Here is a 25,533-nt window from a genome sequence, read left to right on the forward strand (position 1 = left end):
TGAAGGGCTTAGTCCCACAAGACAGCACCTCCCCCCACCACCAACCCTTCAGATGCCGGTCACAGGTCCAGGCTGTCGCCTGTGCTTCTGACTGACTAGCTATATGTCTTGGAGGTTCCCACAGCCTCCTCCTTGGACTCAGTTAATCTGCCAGAGCGGCTCCCAGAAATGAAACACCATGCTTACCAGATTCGACCCCTGGCCTGGGAACTTCCATTGCCCTGAAAAGCAAAAAAAAAAAAAAAACAAAAGAACATGTCGTCTCCCAGACATGAACCACAGTCTTGTGGTTGCCAAGTGGGAAATGGGAGGGTGTGGGATGGACGGGGAGTTTGGGGTTGGTAGGTATAAACTATTGTATTTAGGATGGATAAGCAATGAGGTCCTGCTGCACAGCACAGGGAACTATATCCAGTCACTTGTGACAGATCATGATGGAAGATAATATGAGAAAAGAGTATGTGTGTGTATATACGTGTGTGTGTGTGTGTGTGTGTGTGTGTGTGTGTGTGTGTGTGTGTGTGTGTGTGTGTGTGTGTGTCTGGGTCACTTTGCTGAATAGCAGAAATTGACAGAACATTATAAATCAACCAAAATAATAAAAATTTTTTGGAGTGCCCATCACAGCTCAGTGGTTAACAAATCCAACTAGGAACCATGAGGTTGTGGGTTTGATCCCTGGCCTCGCTGAGCAGGTTAAGGATCTGGCATTGCCATGAGCTGTGGTGTAGGTTGCAGATGCAGCTCAGATCTGGCATTGCTGTGGCTCTGGTGCAGACAGTTAGCTACAGCTCTGGTCAGACCCCTAGCCTGGGAACTTTCCTATGCCGCGGGTGCGGCCCTAAAAAGACAAAAAATAATAATAATAATTTTTTTAATTTAAGAACATGTCAATCAAACATTCAGAGATGGATTCTCTCAGGAAATAAACAGCATAATTATGAAAAAAAGTGATAAATAAAGAACTCCTAACTACATACCCCCCCCACACACACACACAACACACACACACGTGCAGAGGCACACCCTCTGGTCCAGAAGATCCAGGATGGGGTGCAGCATCCCATTATAAGATAATAAGCCTCCCAGATGATTCTGACGCAGGTGGACCTTGGGTCCCAAAATGAGGAACCCTGTGCCGACCTCAGCCAGGCCCAACATGGGCCCTCAGGAAGAGCTGAAGCGATAAATCAGTTCAATGCCACAAACATACAGAGAACCTAGAATGTGATGGGCACAGAATGTCTGCAGAACCCTGAGAAGGAAAACAAGAGAGAAGCCCACCCTCAAAGTGCACAGACTGGTGGTGGCACAGATATTTAAACACCTGACCAGCTGAAATAGAAGGCCACGTGCGTGCTCAACCAAAGAATCGCTTGGAGTCCTCTTGGGGTGCAGCGGGTTAAGGGATCAGTGTTGTCATTTCTGTGGCAGGGGTTCCATCCCTGGCATAGGACCTTCCAGATGCTGAGGGTAAGGCCACACAGAAAAAAAAAATATATATCTCAATCTCACAGAGCACCTTCTAGATGCTTCTAGGCACTGGGGCTGCACTGGTGAACAAGACAGCCAAACATCCCTGCCTGAACAGAGCTAGCGTTATTGTATGGGCGACAGAAAGAAACAAAATACAAAAGCCTAATGTACAGCCATTAGTTTAGAAAAACTAAGCACAGAAGAGGCAGAGAGAGAGCATCAGGGAAGGGAGAGAATTTTAAATCCACGTGGTTTCAAGTTGTTCCCATGATGTGATTAAAACATAGCGCCACATGCTCAGCTCATGGCTGCGTGGAAGGGTCACAGCAGAACCGAGAAGGGCTGGGGTCAGAAGGTGGGGAACAGGGACAGTCTCCAGGACAGGACCAATGCTGAGCACGTCAGTTCCTCTCCCTGCCCTTCCTTTGCGGGAATGTTCCTCTGAGGCTGCCGAGCACGCTTCGGCCTCAGGGACTTCACCGGGCATCTTCAGCAAACGCCTTCATCTCCCCACTCTGCCAAAACACGTGCTGCCCCGGCCAGGCAGTGGCATAAGCACATGCAATTACGTCAGCCTTTCCTGATCATGAAGGTCAATGGTGATTTTTAGGACCTTTTTTTTTTTTTTTTTTTTTTAATTATAGAAGGGACATACAATCACAGCATATAATATGGGGAAAAAAGTCAGAAAGTATAAAGATTCCCAACAGTCTTAACCTCAGCAATGCCTCTATTCACATTTTGGTATGTTTTCTGCCAGAGCTGTTTCACATGGGTAGGACCACTCTGCATCTGTATTCATTGCGTACCCTGCTCTTTGTATTTTTATTAAACATATTATCTTTAAATTACTATATACACAGTTTTCTACTTTAAACAAATTTTGTACGGACACCAATTTAACGGCTAGATCACGTTCCTTTCTACCGAGGCTTCACACTGTGTTAACCGCTTCCCAATGGTTGAGCATGTCTGAGTTTTCACCATGATACATCACATGAAAATAACTTTATGAGGAAAGGCATGTCAAGTAATCCCTGCAGGAGAGACTTCTAGAAGGAGAATCATGGAAGCTGGACACACTTGAAACAAGCAGCGGTTACAGGTAAGCCAAAAGGAATCGGCAGAATACAGAAGCTGGTCAATCTCCGGTCACCTTTTTGGTCTTGATGGTAAGAGGGGTCAGAAGCTACCTATTTACCTGCTGTCAGAATCCGAGGCGATCTCTTTTCTCCCTCCAAAGCGGATCTGGCACTGCAAGGAAAAAGAAGCTGCTGAGATCAGCTGTTGGGATGGGACACACAAACCCAAGACATAAGCGGTGGACACTCCAGCCTTCCAGCCGCCACATAAAGGAAGCCCTTATCTCCCACATGTTCAGAAGTGAGCCTTGTGCAAAAACAACACTGAGAAGAAAAGAGAAGCACGAGGCCTTTTGCAGATTATCTAGGAAGTTTCTTCTGTCAGCAGCGGACTATCTATATAACACAGAGCTCTTAGGCAATAATTAAAATGTCCACAAATCCGTAATGATGGGCCCCTTCTGAAAGCGCCTAGAGTTGTTATGGCTGGCTATGAAGTTAGAAAAGCACAGGAGTACCCACTGTGGTGCAGCAGGTCACAGACCTGGCATTGTCTCTGGGGTGGCATGGATTCAATTCCCAGCCCAGCCCAGTGGGTTAAGGATCCAGTGTTGCTGCAGCTGTGGAGTAGGTCACAGTTGCAGCTCAAATCTGATCCTGCCCCAGCAATTTCCATATGCCTTGGGAGTGGCCGAGAGAAAAAAAGGTTATAACCGCATAAACCAAGCTTCAAAGAAGTCATCCGGTTGTGCTGAACGACAATTCACCCAGGGAGGGAGAAGCAAAGGCAAACAATTGGTTTTTTTAAAACTGTGCTGAAATACAGATAACATAAAATTTAGTATTTAACTATTTTTATTTTATTTTATTTTGTTTATTTTTATTTATTTATTTTTTTTTTTTTTTTTTTTTTTTTTTTTTTTTTTTTTTTTTTTTTTGGTCTTTTTGCCATTTCTTGGGCCGCTCCCTCGGCATATGGAGGTTCCCAGGCTAGGGGTCTAATCAGAGCTGTAGCCGCCAGCCTACACCAGAGCCACAGCAACGTGGGATCCGAGCTGCCTCTGCGACCTACACCACAGCTCACGGCAACGCCAGATCCTTAACCCACTGAGCGAGGCCAGGGATCAAACACACAACCTCATGGTTCCTAGTCGGATTTGTTAACCACTGCGCCATGACAGGAACTCCTATTTAACAATTTTTAGTTGAGCAATTCAATTCACAATACTGTGCAACCATCACCATATCCACTATCTCTTTTAAAGGTATAGAATCTCCACTCTGGGTAACAGGTTTGCAAGATTCATGAATTTATTATCCAAAATATATGCATAGGGATAAATTCAGAGTTTGGGATTAACAAATACACACTACTATATGTAAAATTTGATAATCAACAAGGACCTTTTGTATAATATAGGAAACGCTACTCAATCCTCTATGATAACCTATATGGGAAAAGAATCTCTAAAAGAATGGATATATGTACATGTATAACTGAATCACTTTGCTGTACACCTGAAACTCCCACAACATTGTCAATCGACTACAAAATAAAAATTAAGAGTTCCCAACGTGACGCAGTGGAAACGAATCTGACTAGGAGACATGAGATTGCGGGTTCGATTCCTGGCCTCGCTCAGTGGGTTAAGGATCTGGTGTTACCATGAGCTGTGGTGTAGGTGGCAGATGCAACTCAGATCTGGCATTGCTGTGGCTGTGTCGTAGGCTGGCAGCTACAGCTCCGACTACACCCCTAGCCTGGGAACCTTCATATGACTCGGGTGCAGCCCTAAAATGACAAAAGACAAAAAAAATTAATTAATTTAATTCAAAAAAAATTTTTCACTATGGTGCAGTGGGTTAAGGATCCGGCATTCTTTCTGGAGCAGCTCAGGTAGCTGCTGAGGAGTGGGTTTGATCTCCAGCCCAACATACTGGGTTAAGCATCTAGCATTGCTGCAACTGTGGCACAGGTTGCAGCTATGGCTCGGATTCAATCCCTGGCCCAGGAACTTCCATATGCTACAGGTGGGGAAAAAAAATTAAAAATTAAAAAAATTAAAGATAAATCATATATATATTTAAATAATACTTTTGTCAAAACTCAGAAATGCACACTTAAAACTGGTGTATCCACAGTTCCTTGTGCTGCAGCAGGTTAAAGATTTCTGGTGTTGTCACTGCAGTGGCTCAGGTCGCTGCTCTGATTCAGATTCAATCCCTAGAGAGGGGACTTCCACATGCTATGGGCACAGCCAAAAAAAAATAAAATTGGTGTTGGAGTTCCCATTGTGGCTCAATGGTAACAAACCCAACTAGTATCCACGAGGACATGTGTCCAATCCCTGGCCTCACTCAGTGGGTTAAGGATCCAGCATTGCCATGAGCTGCAGTGTAGGCTGCAGAGGCGGCTTGGATCTGGAGTTGCTATGGCTTTGGCGTAGGCTGACAGTGCTGCTCTGACTTGACCCCTAGCCTGGGAACTTCCATATGCCACGGATGCAGCCCTAACAAAAAAAAAAAAGAAAAGAAAAGAAAAGAAAACTTGGTGTATCTTACTACATGCAAATGATTCTTTAATAAAGTTGGTTTTTAAAAAGCATATATATATATAACAATTTCATCCCCCAAATAATAATAATAATGCTAATAATAGCAGCTCAGGGCAGAAGTTCCAATTTAGCTCTGTGTACCTGCTACCTGTGAAGTGCTTCTACCTGCCTCTTCACCTTCTTATGTTATTTTCCACTTCTGGCACAAAGAAAAGAGACACTGATCGTGCGGGCTCCGCATTTACGGTGCACGAGGCACTGGCCATGGCCCTTTCCTCACTTTAACAAGTGCAGTTCCCTCAACAACCCTATGGAGGTCAGTGACCCGGTTACAGAGAAGAGGGACGCTCAGAGAGGCTGGAAGAGGTGTCCCAGCACACACAGCTGTGAAGGGACAAGGCGGCATTCGAGCCCCGCTACACCTGAGCCTGTGTCCTTGCCACCGTACCTGGACCCCCGGGAGGCAGATGCTCAACTCTCTGGGCTCACTTGGCCCTTCACGTACATACTTGTCTCCCTCTATCATGATTACACACAAATAATTATCAGTCTCCCTACCAAAATCTGAGCTACCTACAACTCCCAAGGGCTGGATCCTGGCTCTGCTGCTTCTTAACTATGACACCTGCAGCAAGTTACCAGACTCTTCTGAGCTTCAGTTTCTTGATCTGTAAAATGGATATAAATGCCAGCACGATCGCACAGGGTGGTGGGAAGGATTAGACGTAAAGCACTTAGCGGAGAACCAGGCCCAAGATGAATGTGCAAGAAGCGGTGCCTGTCTGGTAGCTGCAAGCAGGCAAACTGAGGCCAGCCTCGTGTCAAAGCTTGATTCACACCCAGCCAAAAAAAGCCAGGCATCAAAAATAGCATCAACCAACCAGAGCAGAGTCCATCTGGAGGAGGCAGACGATCTGGAGCCTGGCCTCATTGCTTTTTGCTTTTTTTTTTTTTTTTTGGCTTTTGTCTCTTGAGGTCTGCACCCACGGCATATGGCGGTTCCCAGGCTAGGGGTCAAATCAGAGCTGTAGCTGCTGGCCTACACCACAGCCACAGCAATGCCAGATCCGAGCCATGTCTGCAACCTACACCACAGCTCACGGCAATGCCGGATCTTTAACCCACTGAGCAAAGCCGGGGATCAAACCTGCAACCTCATGGTTCCTAGTCAGATTCATTTCCGCTGCACCACAACAGAAACTCCCGGCTTTTTTTTTTTTTTTTTAATTAAGGTATAGTTGATTTACGATGTGATGTCAATTCTGGCCTCATTTTTGTTCTCTTGCTCATGAGGTCCTAACTCTAACCACCACCACGGCACCCTGAGGAGTTGCCCTGGGAGTTCCCAGTGTGGCTCAGTGGTAATGAATCCAACTAGCATCCATGAGGACTCAGGTTCAATCCCCGGCCCCACCCAGTGGGTTAAGGATCTGGCGTTGCTGCCAAGCTATGGTGTAGGTCACAGATGTGGCTCAGATCTGGCGTTGCTGTGGCTGTGGAATAGGCCAGCAACGACAGGTCTGTATTCAACCACTAGCCTGAGAACTTTCATATGCCACAGGTACGGCTCTTAAAACAAACAAAAAAAAGACGTTCCCATCGTGGCGCAGTGGTTAACAAATCTGACTAGGAACCATGAGGTTGTGGGTTTGATCTCTGGCCTTGCTCAGTGGGTTAAGGATCCAGTGTTGCCGTGAGCTGCGGTGTAGGCCTCAGATGTGGCTCAGATCCTGCATTGCTGTGGCTCTGGTGTAGGCTGGTGGCTATAGCTCCGATTAGACCTCTAGCCTGGGATCCTCCATATGCCATGGGAGCGGCCCAAGAAAAGACCAAAAAAAAAAAAAAAAAAAAAAAAAAAAAGTTGCCCTAAAACACAACTGCCTGGAAATGAGGCTTTGAAACCCACATCAATGCCCTTCTCAAAGGGACAGCACTGTAGGACGGCAACGGGTTCTCCAGAGGGCTTTATGAAGTCAGGACACGGGAGCTCCTTTGTCCCTACCTCTGATCGCTATCAGATCCAGGGAGAACCATTAGCCTGGAGGGGCTCGCTTACAACGTGGGAGTGTCTGTGTAGACAGAAGGGCAGAAGTGACTTCTACATTAGCTACCTGTCACTATGACCTGACCTCAAAGTCAAACGGGAGCTTTCATCTTACCTGTTTCACTGCATCCAGCAGTCGCTCCAGCAGAAACTGTCTTTTCATGTCATTGTTCTGTGATCCTAAAATACAAGGAGGCTTAATTAGTTCTGTTGGACATTCGCCTCCTAGTGAGACTTTCTGACATCCAGGGTGTGGCCGGCCCCAACCAGCATCAGCCTTCTCTCTGATACAGTCAACGATAAAGACCAGGTATCACTAATCTACATCATTACAATGAACTCCGTCCGCTGACCTGTCACAGGAATGCAGCTGAACCAGTATTTCCCAAATCGGAATCATGTTGCTGGAACGGCTTGACTCAGGGTTTCTCGACCCTGGTGTCACTGACTTTGGACCAGATACTTCTGCGGCTGCTCTGGGAACTGTGAGGATGTCTAGCAGCATCCCTGGCCTCTGCCCACTAGGCACCGTGAGCACACACACCACACCCTGGTTGTGGCAACGCAAATGTCTCCGGGTAACACCAAATGTCCCCCGCTGAGCATCAACAGTCTAAGGGAAACTCTAAGTTCCCTAGCACAACAGGCACTGCCCGTTGGCTGACCTCCCCATCATGTCCCACATCATTTTCCCATGAAAAAACCTGATTACTCCTTTTCACAGCCTCCCTTGTAAGGTGGACCTTGAGAAGTTCTAGCTTATGAGATGTAAGCAGAGGAGCACTGGGAGGGTTCTGGAGAAAGTACCCATCCTTACGAAAGAACAGATGCTAATGGCTTCATCCTTTCTTCCATCCTTTGTGCCTTCATCATAAGCAGATCAGGTGGAGCCAGAGCAAACCTTGCCACAGTGAAGCAACAAGCCTGCAGGGAAGACCGAGAGGATCACAAAGACACCAGCCCTCGGTCCTTTTGCTGCTCAACCAATACTAGCGACCTCCTAGCTCTCGCACAAGAAGTAATGCCACATGCTCAAGGCACACGGTACATTCGGCCATTACTCACAGCCAAAAGCATTCCCAGCTAATGCACAAGGCAATGGCCAAACGTCCATTAAGAGAATGTGGGGCAAGGACACTCTAAAGCACCAGACAGACCACTGTCAGAGCTGTATCTGATGCTCCACAAGGGGCCCAGCGACCCCTGTCAACAGAGACACACCTACACCCTATGCTGTACCAGACCCAGAACACAGGAGTTTCAAAGGAGGCTCAGGTTTAGAGCTACCAGAGCAGCTGCTCCACACCACAGGCCTTGAGCTGCCACCAAGCTGCTTCTCTCCTGGGCACCTGAGCATGGGCTTCACCAGGGAGTACTCGCAAAGATCAATCAGTTCATCCAAGTCAGGCCAGGGCCACCCTGCTGATAACAGTCACGCCCATGGGGCCCACCTCTTGCCTGCCAGGCACAAAGCTGCGTTCTCTGAATGCCCTGCGCCCTGTAATTTGCATGACCACCCTACCAGCCAGGTATGAGGATCCACACCCGCAGACGGGAAATTGAAGCCCAGAGATGACAAGCAACTGTGTGCACTGACCAGGTGGTTATTGAACTACCACTGAGCACCGAGCAATGTTCTAAGTGCTGGGGACACAGGCGTTAAACGGTAGGAAAGAGGGAAAATTCCACTAGGAAGAAACGAAGAAGCTCCTAAGTTAACCAATAAAGGAGATGCGGTTAGAGAGCCATACTAGGGGGAAAAACCTGATATGGTTTTACGGGATGATGATGAGACACTGAGGCAGCAAGAGGGCGACGGCGGCCGGGGCGGCCATGGACACCTCTCCACACGCAGGACAGCTGAGCTGAGCCCTTTGCCACAAGGAGCACGGGACACCAGGGGTCTGGGCAGAGCAAACAGCCAGGGTGCAGCGGCCAGAACAGCTTGGCTTCTGCTCTTCTAGGACCAGAAGGAAGTCTCTTGTGACATGGGCAAAAAGCAGAAAAGGGGAAGCAGAGATCAGAGAGGCAAGCAGGGGCCAGTCACAAAGCCTCCTGGACCATGATAACCATTTAGGCTTGGGGGGTTTTTTTTGTTTTTTGTTTGTTTGTTTGTTTGTCTTATTAGGGCCACACTCGTGGCATATGGAAGTTCCCAGGCTAGGGGTCAAATCGGAGCTGTAGCTGCTGGCCTACACCACAGCCACAATGGATCCTTAACCCACTGAGTGAGGCCAGGGATTGAACCCACATCCTCATGGACAGAAGCTGGGGTCATTGCCACTGAGCCATGTCAGTTCCTAGGCTTTGTTCAAATTTGAACACTCATTGTTCAACTGTGGCCCTAACTGGAGACCATGCCCCTCAAGGGCTCTCTCAGGACGAATCCCCCGCTTCCTCCCTCACCCTGGGCCTGGAGACAAGCCCCGTCACTCTCCAAGGACACACAGGAGTACAACAGAGGAATACAACTGACTGCCCAAAAGCCGCCACTGTTATTTGTTCTGGAAGAGGTCTTGGGAAAGAACAGTCCACGCATCGTTCCCACCAGACAACAGGCCACCTTGAAGCATCGTTCGGGATGATCAGAGGCCCCATGCATCCAAGGCCCTCATGCAGCGCTCTTGACCGCTGTGTCTATCAATACATCCTGCTCCGTGCCGAGCAGAGCCCTAGTTTCTGCTCTTCTCTAATGTCTGAGCAGAGAAGTCGAGCTTGCTTGCTTCCTTTTTCCAAGTACTGCACCCAGCAAGTCTACCTGCTCTCAGGCAATGCCAGCTGGAAACCTGACAAGGTTTTCCCTCTGACGCGCGCTCTTGCCAGGAGTTCTAGGGACCTCTACATACAGCACAGGGAATGCTACCGAACATTGTGTGATACGCTATCGAGGGAAAGAATCTGAAAGACCGGCTGTGTGCACATGCATCACTGAATCACTTTGTTCAACAGCAGAAATGATCACCACATTGTCAGTCAACTATATCTCGATGAAACCTAAAAAAAAGGAATTCATAGGATAGGACTACCATATAACCCAACACTTCTGGGTATGTACACAAAAGAACTGAAAGCAGGGTCTTGAAGAGATATGTGCATGCTTATATGTTCACAGCTGCACTATCCACAGGAGCCAAGATGGGAAAGCAACCTAAGCGTCCATGGACAGGAGATTTGGAGAAGCAAAAGGTGGCATAAACCTACAACGGATATTACTCAGCCTTAAAAAGGAAGCAACCTTGGAGTTCCCGTCGTGGCTCAGGGGTTAACGAATCCGACTAGGAACCACCAGGTTGCAGGTTCGATCCCTGGCCTCGCTCAGTGGGTTAAGGATCCAGCGTTGCCGTCAACTGTGGTGTAGGTCGCAGACGCAGCTCAGATCCCATGTTGCTGTGGCTGTGGTGTCGGCCAGCAGCGACAGCTCCGATGAGACCCCTAGCCTGGGAACCTCCATATGCTGCAGGTGAGGCCCTAGAAAAGGCAAAGACACACACCCACACACAAAAAAGGAAGCAAGCTCAGCCACAACATGGATGAGCCGTGAGGAATTACGCCGAGTGAAATAAACTAGACATGAAGAGATAAATCTGTATGATTCCACTTACAGGAGGTACTTAGAGTAATGGAAAGCAGAGCAAGTATAAATCAGGGTGTCAAGGGGAAGGGCAGGGAGAGACGAGGGGTTATGACTTGACAGCTAAACAGCTGCAGCGCCGCAAAATGAAGAGTATGGGGATGGATGGTGCTGACGGCGGCAAGGCAATGGGAAGGTATTTGATACCACAAAACTGTACGCTTACAAACGGTTAACATGAGGAGTTCCCTTTGTGACTCAGTAACAAACCCGACTAGTATCCATGAGGACGCAGGTTTGATCACCATCCTGCTCAGTGGGTTGACAATTTGGCACTGCCGTGAGCTGTGGTGTAGGTCGCAGATGTGGCTTGGATCCTGCGTGGCTGTGACTGTGGCATAGGCTAGCAGCTGCAGCTCCAATTCAACCCCTAGCCTGGAAACTTCCATATGTCTCGGGCATGGCCCCCCGCAAAAAAAGAGAGAGACAAAATAAATAGTAATCCATGTGAAAAAAATACAGTAATAATAAATCAAGGGAAAATGTATAAAGAAAATAAAACTCTGCATCATCTCGCCACCGCTCACTGTTGGCACAGTAATTCTCAAGCCTTCCCATGCATGCGCCTCTCCTGGGATCTTGCTAAAAGGCAGGTCTAATGCAGAAGGGCTGGGCAGGGCCTGGGCTTCTGCGCTTCTCCCCAGCTGCCAGGTGATGTGGATGCTGCTGCTTCCTGACCCACTCTCAAACAGCGAGGATTAGGCACCTACCCCTAATGACATGCACAGTGACCCTAGCTCCTTTCTAGAGTCATCTGCAGCCCCCTCCGTCTCACCTGGCAGAGCCTCTCCCAGGGGGGAAGCAAGTCTGCTCCCTGGAGAGAAGACGCTGGAAGCCCGTGCACATCTCCACCCACCACGCACTCTCCCTGACTGCGACTACCTGAGGGAGACAGGCCTGATCCCAGAAGGGGCACCTGTGGCCATCCCAGCCCTCAACAGGGATTAAGAGAAGGCAGTCGCGGGGGCGGAGGGAGTACAGGTGGCCTTGGGGCATTTACTGACCGCAGGAGGTGCCCAGGAGGCCCCTGGCCATGAGGAACGGTGGGAGGACGCTAGTGGGAAGTCACAGGGCATCGTGAGTCCTCGTCCTGGCTGGGCTACTTGCTGGCCATGTGACAGGGACAGTCACTTCCCTTCTTAGGGCACTGCTTTCTGCATGAGATCACACCTCCTGGCCCTGCAGACTGCAAACATGGAATCTGTGTTGACAGGAGAGCAATCAGCGCTGCTGGTCTCCTTCTTACTTCTCCCAGGATCCTCCCAGGACCAACAAGAATCCTCCGGTCTCAACTGCTGCAACCACCTAAGCAGGGCAGGGAGCCAGCGCCCACCTACCGGGCCTCAACTGTGGACTAAGCCATTAAGGGACTGGCATCTAATCCTTGACAAAGAAGGGAAGATGGCTTCATCCAGCAGAGGACTAGACCTTCACCCAAGGCCAGTCCCAGGGGAAGTGCTCAAGGAGGGGTTCAATTTCAAGTCCACTGGCTCGGCCATCCACTAAATCCTGCTCCCTTTGAACCCTTGGCAACCCGCAGTGACAGACCCACCACTAGTTCAGGAATGATTTCTCTGTAAAACCCCAGCCTTTCTGCTTCCTTCCTTTTCCAAAAGCAACCCTCTGTCAACACAATCAACCAAATGAACCAAAAAAGGCTGCTGTTTCTTTTCTTTTTTTTTTTCAATTAAGTGTAGTTGATTTACAAGATGTGTTAGCTTCAGGTACACAGCAAAGTGATTCACAGAACAGGCTTCTTTTTAATTTCTTGTTAGATCACCATTAAAATGAAAAGAGAAGATGTAAAAGCGCCTCAGGGGACACTCCCAGGGGTCCACAAACCTGAAAGAAATGCCATCATCCCCGTGGGGCTCGAACTGAGAAATCAGTCACCAGGTTTGGGTGCACACCTGCTGTCTTAGATTAATCTCCAAAATTTATAAACACCTTCTGCAGCTCAATACCGAAAGAACAAACAACCCCGTCAAAAAATGGGCAGAAGATCTAAACACACAATTCTCCAAAGAAGACAAAGAGATGGCCAAAAAACACATGAAAAGATGTTCAACATCACTCATTAGTAGAGAAATGCAAATCAAAACCATGATGAGGTTTTGTATCAAAAAGTCTACAAACGATAAGTGCTGGAGAGGGTGTGGAGAAAAAGGAACCCTATTACACTGTTGGTGGGATTGTAAATTGGTGCAACCACTGTGGAAAGCAGTATGGAGATTCCTCAGAAAACTCAAAATAGGGAGTTCCCGTCGTGGCGCAGTGGTTAACGAATCCGACTAGGAACCATGAGATTGAGGGTTCGGTCCCTGCCCTTGCTCAGCGGGTTAACGATCCGGCGTTGCCGTGAGCTGTGGTGTAGGTTGCAGACCCAGCTCGGATCCCGCGTTGCTGTGGCTCTGGCGTAGGCCGGTGGCTGCAGCTCCGATTCAACCCCTGGCCTGGGAACCTCCATATGCTGAGGGAGCGGCCCAAGAAATAGCAACAACAACAGCAGCAAAAGACAAAAGACAAAAAAAAAAAAGAGAAAACTCAAAATAGAACTACCATTTGATCCAGCAATCCCACTCCTGGGCATCTAACCAGAGAAAACCACGACTCGCAAAGACACATGTACTCCAATGTTTATTGCAGCAATATTTACAATAGCCAAGACATGGAAACACACCTAAATATCCATCGACAGAGGAGTGGATCAAGAAGCTGTGGTACATATACACAATGGAATATGACTCAGCCCTTAAAAGGAACGAAATACTGGCATTTTTAGCAACACAGGTGGACCTAGAAATTATAATGCTGAGTGAAGTCAGTCAGACAATGAGACACCACCATCAAATGCTTTCATTGACATGTGGAATCTGAAAAAAGGACAGAAGGAACTTCTTTGCAGAACAGATGCTGACTCACAGACTTTGAAAAACTTATGGTTTCCAAAGGGGACAGTTCAGGGGGTGGGGGGATGTGTTGGGGTTGTGAGATGGAAATCCTATAAAATTGGATTGTGATGATCATTGTACAACTATAAATGTAATAAATTCATTGAGCAAAAAAAAAAAGAATCTTTAAGATCCTACACTAATTTTTACCACAAGTCTCCAGGCTTCAGTGACCTTCTGGGGAGACGGAGCAGGAGTTAAGAGCAGGACAGGCTGGGTTCCAATTCGACATCACCAGCTGTGTGACCATGGCCAAGTTACTTAACCTCTCTGCACCTCCTACAGCTATTAAATGAGTGAATGCATATCCTACATCTAGAACAGTGCCCGGTACACACCAAGCACTACACACCTGTTAACCATTACTGCTGTGGTTGTGGGCAATCCTATACCCCAGAGGCCAAAGACCAATGGCTCTAAGAAGTACTTTCACCCAGCTACCTGCCCTCCAGAGCACAGGCGAGTTAATCCATCCAGGCCTCTGAGATGAACTCGGCTGACCACAACAGGAACTCCTGAACTGTCACTTTAAAACAGTTGCTTTGACAACTGTCAAATTTCTAATTTAACAATTAAAAATTGTTTTAATTGTATTAAAAGTTTACATGTTTCGGAGTTCCCGTTGCGGCACAGTGGTTAACGAAACCGACTAGGAACCATGAGGTTGTGGGTTTGATCCCTGGCCTTGCTCAGTGGGTTAAGGATCCAGCGTTGCTGTGAGCTGTGGTGTAGGTCACAGACGAGGCTCGGATCCCACATTGCTGTGGCTCTGGCATAGGCCGATGGCTACAGCTCCAATTAGACCCCTAGCCTGAGAACCTCCATATGCCGCAGGAAGTGGCCCAAGAAATGGCAAAAAGACAAAGAAAAAAAAAGTATACATGTTTCACATTATATGGATTTCACTCGATTAAAAAAAAATTTTTAGGAAAGACTGTAACAGGTAAATAGTGGCCCAGGTCACATTCCTAGAAGTCCCCTGGGATGGGACAGGCCTCCAGATAGCGTCCAGCCCCCACGCTGAATCACACGGTGGAAAAGCCAAGCTCACTTCTCCAGGTTTCTGAATATGCCGAGCACAGTGTCTTTCTGATGCCAGTAAGTCCTTAACTTCTGCATCAGTCAGCCTCTTAACAGGAAACAGCAGACACTCAAACACCGGGAGTTCAAGGAGGTTCACTTATAAGGGGCCCTACAGTGGAGTGGTGTAGATAAGCGATTCTCAACCAGGACTCTGCCCCCTCCCCGAGAGGACATTGGGCACAGCTGATTTTTAGCACAACTAGGCAGCTGCTACTGGCATCTGGTGAGTAGAGGCCAGGGATGCTGCTACATGTCCTAGAGCGTACAGGGCAGGCCCCCCACCGACAAGGAATGATCCAGCCCAAATGTCAATAGTGCCACAAATGGGCAAGTCTGTCCTAGCACAAGTTCGATTACCCCATTTCACAGATGATGAAACTGAGGCTCCAAGAGACTATAAAGAACTTAAAGGAGTTCCCGTCGTGGCGCAGTGGTTAACGAATCCAACTAGGAACCATGAGGTTGCGGGTTCGGTCCCTGCCCTTGCTCAGTGGGTTGACGATCCGGCGTTGCCGTGAGCTGTGGTGTAGGTTGCAGATGCGGCTCGGATCCCGCGTTGCTGTGGCTCTGGTGTAGGCCGGTGGCTACAGCTCCGATTTGACCTCTAGCCTGGGAACCTCCATATGCCTCAGGAGCGGCCCAAGAAATAACAAAAAGACAAAAAAAAAAAAAAAAAAAAAAAGAACTTAAACCTCGCCTTGTGCTCTGAACCCCATCTCCTCTCACCTGCTCAGGGACATACTCCCTTGCGGACTTTTTCCCACAGAGTCAATTTTTCTTTGCATCTACGCAATCTCTACAGCACATGAGGATGCCGGAATATCTCCCCCCGGTTTAATAAAAACCCGGTCTTGATCCACAGAGGACCCAATTTCTCTGCTGCCCTGCCCAGCACTGCCCTTCCTGCACAAGTACAGTCAGGCCCCCTCTGAAGGTCACCCCTTCCAGACGGCTGTCCCCAGCTCTGGCCAAAGGACTATTTTGCTCCCCTCTCTTCCTGCACTGAATTATCTATCTACACAGGGGCCATAACATCTGGAAGCGCAGATGACCGTGTAACAGATGACTTACTGACATATCAAACACATGATAGAGTCGATGATATTATGTGATTCGTTCAATGTACCCTGCAAACCTGCAATTAACGTGGCATTTCTACAGAGCCCTGTAAGCATGTGGGGTGTTGGCGCCGATGATTTGTCTCTCTGGTTTTCACCGAAAAAAACCTGCACCTTCAACATCCCCTGGAACAGAAATCAGCAGACTTTTTCTGTAAAGAGCCAGAGTAAATATTTTCGGCTTTGGTCATAACTACTTAACTCTGCTTATGGCTCAAAAGGAGCCCAGACAAAACACTAATGAATGAAGCCAGCTGTTTACACAAACAGGCCCTGGGCTGGACCTAGGCCATGGCCATGGTTTGCAGACCACTGCCCTCGCGGAATTAACCAGAGGGTCGTTGGTATTTTAAAAGTTAAAATTACAGTGTCTTTGTTTCCAGATTTTATCGCCACCCAGGAAGCAGTAGATGGTGACATGTTAGGGATCCCCAGCAGGTTGTAGACCAGGCCCGTATCTTAATCATGTTCCCATCTACCCTCACTCTAGAGCCAGCTCCACAGCAGAGCCTCGCAAGGGACAAGCCCTTCATCAGCCTGTGGTTCCTGGGAAGATTCATACTCAGTCACATCCGCAGGCATCCATCTGGGATGCCTGGTGTTCTCAGCCCAGTGGGGAGTTGGGTGCTGCTGCCTTTGTAGTTGACTTTCCACCCCAACCCCCAAATCCACGACCATTCCAATAATGAAACAGGAAGAAAGCAAATGTGAAGGAGGAGGGGGCAGAAAGCACAGCCCCACATCGGCCTGAGTCATGTTCAAGGCCAAGATGAGACCCCTCTGATGCCTCCAGGGTCAGGCAGAGGGTGGAAAGGCGTGGAGCGGGCAGGAAAGCAGAAAGAGGGTGGAGCAGAGGCGGTGGGAACCAAGGCAGATGCCCCTAGAGAGATGCGCCTGCTACTGAGCCCCGGCTGACAGCACGGCAATGCCAGCACAGCATTGCCCCATCTCCTGGTTTTTCAAGGGAAGCTAGAAATTCAGATTTTTCTATCCATTAGTTGGCACCTAGTTATACTCTTTTTACAGCAGGGTTTCAGCCAACTCTGCATGAACCAAACATAACGTGCCTGGAGGCCAGATGTGCTCACAGTTTTCCATCCGGAGATACACATTAGCCCTTTACCTCCACATGCAGGGTGGGTGCTGGCAGTGCCAATAACAGACAAAGGAACTGAGGCCAGGAGACGATCATGTGCCCAAGGAACAGCCCAGTGCAGACAGACCTAACATTTTACCCCGGAGCCCAGGCTTCCAACCTCCACAAGACCAGGTAACCTCTTGGACAGACCAACTTGAAGGCAGAAAAAGGGCTCCCTTTCAAAAGGCCACCAAAGGAAAACCGGGCTCTGATGGCTGACTCAAGTGTCCCCTTCTCTGAAAACCGTCCTGCCTGGATCCAATAAACTGCTCTCTGAACTGTGCTCCCTTGCCCTCCAGCCACACAGCACCCCTGGTACAGTCCCAATTGCAGAAAGGATCATGGGGGACCCTAAGCCTGCGCCTTGAGCCCTCCCTGGGCAGTGAGCCTTCTCAGGAATGGAACAAGCTTTAACACGCCTTTCCTCACAGAAGGCGCTCAACAACGGCTGAAACAAGACTCCAGGGTTCGGTTCTGTGGTTCCTTTAAATGGAGAGGACCAGGCGGGGCCAGGACACAGCAGCCGCCTCATGCACACGATACCCAGCGTGAAGGGCTGGCTTTGTGCAGTAGCACAGCAACTGCGAAAACGGACAGTCATTCGTCCCCAAAGTCAGGGCGCTGGTTCCCAGTACATGGTGGGGTAAAGTGGCACAGCTGGGTGAGGACAAAAGGACAGACTGTCCGCCACCACGCAATGAAAGAGGAGGCTCTGCTTGGAGGCAGATGGGCTCGGGCCATCCAAGTGGCCTTGTATATGCCGAAGGACAAAGACGAGGTCAACAGAATTTTCATATTCGGACAAAGAGTTCACTCTAGAGCAGGGGGCAGCACACATTTTCTATAAAAAACAAAATGGTAAATACGTTAGGCTTTTCAAGCCATAGGGTCCCTGTCACAGCTACTCAAATCTGCCATCGTTGTGGGAAAACGGCCAGACACAATAGCAAGAATGGCTGTGGCTGGGTTCCAATAAAGTTTTATTTACAACACAGGTGGCCAGCCCAGTTTGCCAACCTTTGCTGTAGGAAAAAACATGAAAGAAGTTTCCGCCGTGGCGCAGCAGAAACGAATCCCACTGAGAACCATGAGATTGCAGGTTCGATCCCTGGCCTCGCTCAGTGGGTTAAGGATCCGGCACTGCCGTGAGCTGTGGTGTAGGCTGGTGGCTACAACTCCAATTGGACCGCAGGCACAGCTCAGTTCAGACGTTGCTGTGGCTGTGGCTGTGGCGTAGGCCGGCGGCAATAGTTCTGATTAGACCCCTAGCCTGGGAACCTCCATATGCCGCAGGTGCGGCCCTAAAAAAGCCAAAAGACTAAAAAAAAAAGAAAAAAACAAGAAAATTAACAGCATCCACTCTGAAGAGATAGTGTATCTTCTCTCATGACTGGAGAAATGACAATTATAAACTTAACAAATTAACCCCCACATTACCATTATATAGCTACTGAATTCACCAAGAAACATTTTAAATGAAACTCCCCATTGCTGGCAAAGCTCCAAGGAAACACAACTGCCAGACTAGCCATCATCAAAAAGTCTACAAGTAAGAAAGGCCAGAGAAGGTCTGGAGAAAAGGGAACCCTCTTACACAGTGGGTGGAAATCTAAATTGGTGCAGCCACTATGAGAACAGTATGGAGACTCCTTAAAAACTAAAACTAAAATCACATTCCTGGGTACACATCTGGAAAAGACAAAACTCTAATTTGAAAAGAAACAACCTCCCCAATGTTCACAGCAGCCCTATTTATAATAGCCAAGATATGGAAGCAACCTAAATGTTTGAGAGATGAATGGATAAAGATGAGATACATATATACAATGGGATATTACGCAGCCATAAAAAAGAATGACATACCAGCATTTGCAGCAACTTGGATGGACAAAGAGATTATCATATTAAGTGAGGTAAGTCAGAGAAAGACAAATATCATATATCACGTATATGTAGACTCTTTTATTTTTTTATTATTTATTTATTTTTTTTTGCTTTTTAGGGCCAGGCTAGGGGTCAAATTGGGGCTACAGCTGACAGCCCGCACCACAGCCATGGCAACATGGGATATAAGCCAAATCTGCGATCTATACCACAGCTCACAACAACATTGGATCCCCAACCCACCGAGCAAGGGCAGGAATCAAACCTGCATCCTCATGGATACTAGTCGGATTCATTTCCACTGTGCCACAATGGGAACTCCCAATGTGGAATCTTAAAAAACAAACAAACAAAAAAAAGTACAAATGAACTTATTTAAAAACAGAAATAGGAGTTCCTGCCGTGGCACAGCAGAAACAAACCCGACCAGTAACCATGAGGATGTGGGTTCAATCCCGGGCCTTGCTCAGTGGGTTAAAGATTCAGTGTTGCAATAAGCTGTGATATAGACTACAGGCACAGCTAAGATCTGGCTTTGCTGCGGCTGAGATGTAGGCCGGTAGCTGTAGCTGATTCAACCCCTAGTCTGGCAATGTCCATATGCTGCAGGTGTGGCCCTAAAAAGGCCCTAAAAATAAATAAAAACAGAAATAGGAGTTCCTGCCATGGCTTGATGGTAACGAACCTGACTGGTATCCATAAGGAAGCTAGGCCAACCCCTGGCTTTGCTCAGTGGGTTAAGGATCCAGCATTGCTGAGCTGAGGCATAGCTTGCAGATGCAGCTTGGACGCTGTGGCTGTGGCACAGGTGGGCAGCTAAAGCTCTGATTTAACCCCTAGCCCAGGAACTTCCTTATGCCTTGGTTGCAGCCCTAAAAACATAAAAAAATTAAAAAACAGAGAGAGAGAAAGAAAGAAGAGAGAGAGAAAGAAAGAAGAAAGACAGAAAGAAAGAAAGAAAGAAAGACAGAAAGAAAGACAGAAAGACAGACAGACAGAAAGAAAGAAAGAAAGAAGGAAAGAAGGAAAGAAAGAAAGAAAGAAAGAAAGAAAGAAAGAAAGAAAGAAAGAAAGAAAGAAAGAATAAAGAAAGAAATGAACGAACGAACGAACGACACCCACAGACACAGAAGACCAAGCAACTTGTGGTTACCAAAGGGAAGGGGGTTGGGATACATGAGGAGTTCGGGATTAGCACTACTGCATATAAAAGGAATAAACACCAAGGACCTACTGTAGAGCAATGGAAACTATACACAATACCTTCTAATAACCAATAAATGGAAAAGAATCTGAAAAAGAATACATACGTGTGTGTGTGTGCGTGTGTGTGTGTGTGTAACCTAATCACTTTGCTGTACACCTGGAACTAACACAACATTGTATATCAACGATACTTAATTTTTTTTTTTTTTTTTTTTTTGCTTTTTAGGGCCGCACCCACGGCATATGGAGGTTCCCAGGATAGGGGTTGAATCAGAGCTACGGTTGCCGGCCTACACCACAGCTCACGGCAACGCCAGATCCTTAACCCACTGAGCAAGGCCAGGGATCAAACCTGCAACCTCACAGTTCCTAAGTCAGATTCCTTTCCACTGTTCCACAACGGAAACTCCTCAATGATACCTAAATTTTTTAAAAAAAGATGAAATCCCCCATTGCTGGCAAGCTCTGGGAAACAGATGCACCACTGGTAATTGTACAGGGCGTATTGGTAGAGTGTCCTGGAAGGCAATGTGCAGGGAGAACCAGAAGCTCCAAGAATCTCAAAGCACCTTCTCGAACCCTGGGAAACTAAGCGAGGCAAAAATGGCAGAGGGTGGGGGTGGGGGAGTAACTATTTCAACAGTCCCCCCATCTCCCAGTCCTCCAGGTACTGAGGATGGCACTGAACCGCCATCACTCACTTTCATTTCCGTCTTCTGGTGAGGGAATGAAGAGTCAGGGAAGTCTGGGGGTTTGGGGTTGGGAGATACAAACTATTACACTTAGACCGAATAAGCAACCAGATCCCACTCTACAGCACAGGGAACTGCATCCAGTCTCCTGGGATAGACCATGATGGAAGAGACTATAAGAAAGGGAATGTAGGAGTTCCCATCGTGGCTCAGTGGTTAACAAATCTGACTAGGAACCATGAGGTTGAGGGTTCGATCCCTGGCCTCGCTCAGTGGGTTAAGGATCTGGCGGTGCCGTGAGCTGTGGTGTAGGTGGCAGACACGGCTCGGATCCCTAGTTGCTGTGGCTGTGGTGTAGGTCGGAGGCTACAGCTCTGATTCAACCCCTAGCCTGGGAACCTCCACATGCTGCAGAAGCAGCCCTAGAAATGCCAAAAAGACAAAAAAAAAAGAAAGGTAATGTATATATGTGTATGAGGGGGTCGCTTTGCTGTACAGCAGAAATTGGCACAATGCTATAAATCAACTATAATAAAAATTTTTTAAAAAAATCAGAGTTCAACGACTTGCTCAGTTCTTCAAAGGGGGAGTAAAATGCACAACGGCCTGACTGCCCCAGTGTTTTCCACTGCAACGTGATGCCTGACTAAACACCAGGTCAGGGTGCACGGTTCCCGCAGCGCTCTAGAACAACAGCCCCCAAACCAAATCCAGCTACTGCAATTCCCCTAAATAAAGTTTTATTGGAACACAGCCATGTCCTCTCATTCACACAGTGCCTGTGCTGCTTTTACACACAGGGTCGAGTCGCTGCGATGGAGACCGGATGGATGGCCCGCAGAGCAGAAAACACTGCCTGTCCGGTCCTTTACAGAAAGCATGTGCCAAATCCATCTTAGAACATCGCAAATGGAATTTACTTTCTTTTCCTATCATGGGAGAAAGGGTAAATAATTGCGGTACATCAGTTTAGTGGAAATGTTGGGCAGTATTTTTAAATAATTGTGAAGAGAAGGAACACAGGTAAATGCCATAAGTGGAAACACTAATTCAAGGGTAGACTCCATGCAATTAGGTAAAATGCATGTGCCTTGAATACGGACTGAAGGGGAGTACCTAAAACACTAAATACTTGATATGCCAGAGAAAAGGTATATTTACAGGCATATTCTGTGTTCACAATAGTCTTTAATGTCGTTTGGGGGCTTTTCTTTTTCTTTTAAGGTGGAGGAAGAAAGAGCAGGTTCCGAAATGGGCAGAGGCAGGCAAGGGGAAACAAGATGCCGTGGGCCAGGATCCCCCGGCTTCTTGCCGGGGGGCAGAGGTCGGGGCTGGGGACGGGGCCTCACTCCCTGGAGGCTGAGCACTGCTGCACCCCACAGCCTTCCCATCCAGCTGCTCAGGGGCCTCGCCCCTCGCTCAGATGTCACCTTCCTGGCGAGGCCTTCCTTGCCCACCCCCATTCCAAATGCCAAGACCCCAGCCCCTTCAGTTCCCCCTCCATCCAGACGACAAGTGGGACAGACGCCACCCTTGGGCTCTGGGCTGGGCACGTGATCCAGACCTGGGCAGCCTGGGCCACAGTGCCGGGTTCCAGGATGGCCAGGCGGCCGGCAGGACCGCTGGGAGTCAGTGCAGGGCTTCTGTCGGAGCCATCAGGAAAGAGGCCTGCTCTGCTCAGGGCTGCTCCATGGTAGGATGTGACCCAAGAGCTGCCAGTGGCCCCCTGCCTCCATGCAGGGGAGGCTGTCTGAGGGTGAGGCCACCAGAGAGAAAGCAGAGCTGCGAGCAGCACAGACAGTGGTCCTGATGACTTCAAGTGCCAGCTAAGCCTGAGGCCAGCGCGATCCCTAGACCTTCTCATCACAAGATGCTTTAAACTTCCATGCTGCTGGAATCAGCTTCTGCCACATGTAACTGAAAAGAGCCCTGGGAGGTCCCTGGTGGCTCAGGGGGTTAAATGGGCATGTCATTGCTGTGGTATGGGTTGGATTCCTGGCCTGGGAACTTCCACCTGCCACCAACACTTTCATGTCAATGCCATTCCAGGGAAAGCATCCTAAAGACATCACCTAAAGGAAGGAAAACTAGCTTGAGCGAAAACGTTCACTGCATCATTACTTATAACAGGAACAACAAGAAAAAAGCAAGGGGAGGAAGAGAAGTTTCCACAATAAAGTCAATAATTTAAAAATTATGGGGGTTCCCGCTGTGGCCCAACGAGATTGGAGGTATATCTGAAGCACTGGGACACAGCTTCGATCCCCGGTCCAGCACAGCGGGGTACAGACCCGGCATTGCCTCAGCTGCAGTATAGGTCGCCACTGCAGCTGGGATCTGATCCTGGGCCCAGGAGCTCCACGTGTCTTGGGGCGGCCAATAAAAGAGAAAAAAGAAAAATAAAAATTATGCTACATGTAAAAAATTATTAAGTCCATAAAGTGATCAATATGAAGGCCATGCAACGATATGATAAAGTTTTATCCAGAAAGGTTAAGGGTAAAAGCAAAATGTAAATTTATGATAGTGATAAAACTACTTCAGCCTATATGTGCTTCTCAATCTTTTTTTCATTCCCTCCTAGGATCACTTTTACATATTTTTTCTTTCTTTCCTTTCTGTTTTTTGGCTGCACCCACCACAAAAAAGCTCAGGCCAGGGATCAAACCCAAGCCACAGCAGTGACAACACTGGATCCTTAACCACTAGGCCACCAGGAAACTAGATGTGTTTTTCTTAATCAACCCTGCAGTGAAACTTTAATGCCACAGATAAATCATACATCATGCATATCTTTGCTGTAGACCTAAGAGTAGGCATTTTGCCCCCACGAGGGTGATATTACCCCACTGAGAACGCGAGGCCCATGTACAGCCAAGGAGGCAGCAGCATGTGAGGTGCTTTACCTGGGATTCCCACTGCCAGAATCTAGAGAACTTAGTTCCAATATTTAAGACCTCTGAGTACCTGACTTCCCAGTGGCCCCCCCAGGCACAGCCACGTGACAAGGGAGCGGGAGCGTGGAGACCCTGGGATTGAGCACAGGGCCACTGGCTGCAAAGGAGGCACTCAATGTCTGCTGACGGGGGAACGCGTCCTTCTTGCCATCTGCCAAGTGGGTCACCCAGGGCCTTCGTGAGGGGCGAGACGCTGCTCTCGTCACTTTTTCTGCTTTGAATGAAAACCACAGCTCTTCTTTTTCCATTCACTCATTTCAGCTGAGTCTATTTTTTAACTGAAGTACAGTTAATTTACAATGATGTATTTCAGGTGTACAGCAACGTGATTCAGAATATATATAAATACTGGATGTGTGTGTATATATATTTATATATACACTGAATATACATATATATATATGTATATATTCTTTTTCAGATTCTCTTCCATTCTAAGTTACTACAAGATACTGAATATAGTTCCCTGGGCTCCACAGTAAGTCCTTATTTATCTGCTTTATATGTTGTACTACAAATCTGCTAACCCCAAATTCCTAATTTATCCCCCCCATCAGCTGATCTTTTATTCTAAATACAAACCACTGCTGGAGATGCCCAGTCAATGCCAAAGAGAAAACCGTGACTTTCAACATTCTAGAAAAAAAAAGAGAAAGTTGCCAAAAGATACCAAAACATCAGGCAAGAAATAGCAGCAAATTACCCACTAAGCCCCCGACTCTGGTGTTTCAGGCCCTTAGAGCTTGTCTGTTTCACTAATTATTTGACCTCTCTGGGTCTGCCTTTCCCCAGCCCTTAAAAGGGGGACTTCAGGGTCTTTCTAACTTAAGGATTTGTGGCAGAATAATTATTCAAGGACCTTCAGGGGTTCCCTGGTGGCCTAGCAGTCAAAGAATGTGGCTGTCACTGCTGTGGCACGGGGCGGGGGGCTGGGGAAAAAGACCTTCAAATGAAAAGTCCTACAGAAGACAGTGTTTGAGAATCATAATGATTTTCTTTTCTTTTTTTTTTTTTTAGGGCCGCACCCACAGCATATGGAGGTTCCCAGGCCAGGGGTCAAAATCAGAGCTACACCACAGCCACAGCCACGACAGATCTGAGCTGTGTCTGTGATCTACACCACATCTCATGGCAACACCAGGTCCTTAATCCACTGAGCAAGGCCAGGGATGGAACCTGCCTCCTCATGGATACGAGTCAGATTTGTTTCCGATGAGCCACGACGGGAACTCTGACTTTCTGATTCTACAAGTTCTACTTTCCCAGTAAGAGCAAAAGCATTATCAGAAAATCAGAATTCCTTAGCTAGCAGAGCCCAGTAATCAAGTAGTCCTACACTGGATTCCTTAAAGAAAAACAAGTAAATCGTCACCCTATCACCCTGAGACAACCACCCACATCCAGCAGGTATCCATACCCCTGGCAATTTGTTTACTTCTGCATACATATATGAATCCACAAGCATGGTTTTATGTGCTTGTTTTAATGTGTGTCAAGGTATATATTTTGGGTATAATTCTGCACCCTGCTTCTTTTTAGGGAAGATCAGTGTTGAGATACAGCCCCAGTGATGTGTGTGAATCTATTTTATTCCTTTTCACATCTTGGAGGTTTGCATCATGTGACCACCCCGCATATATCTGTCCCCTCCCCTATTAATGGGCACCTTAGTTGTTTCTGGCATCATCATGCCCAGTTATCTTGTATATGCATTAC

The 25,533-nt window shown here is 47.8% G+C and overlaps 1 protein-coding gene across 3 annotated transcripts in view; it reads right to left on the reverse strand.

Moving 5' to 3' along the window:
- Positions 1-25,533, reverse strand: part of SNX29 (sorting nexin 29) — a 548,246-nt gene that overhangs the window by 518,339 nt on the left and 4,374 nt on the right. For all 3 annotated transcript variants that reach the window (XR_014840773.1, XM_021088060.2, XM_021088055.2), the window contains exons 2-3: positions 7,273-7,337; positions 2,678-2,730 (exon numbers count right to left, since the gene is read on the reverse strand). Coding sequence is in view for 1 of the 3 variants with exons in the window: in XM_021088055.2 (XP_020943714.2) it covers positions 2,678-2,730; positions 7,273-7,337 (118 nt within the window). In the remaining 2 variants the exon portion in view is untranslated. The remainder of the gene's footprint in view (positions 1-2,677; positions 2,731-7,272; positions 7,338-25,533) is intronic.

This window comes from Sus scrofa, chromosome 3 (assembly GCF_054392235.1).
Source record: "Sus scrofa isolate SSC_HxYL_T2T_F1_AM1 chromosome 3, Sscrofa_HxYL_maternal_Yorkshire_Landrace_v2.0, whole genome shotgun sequence".
Lineage (NCBI taxonomy): Eukaryota > Metazoa > Chordata > Mammalia > Artiodactyla > Suidae > Sus > Sus scrofa.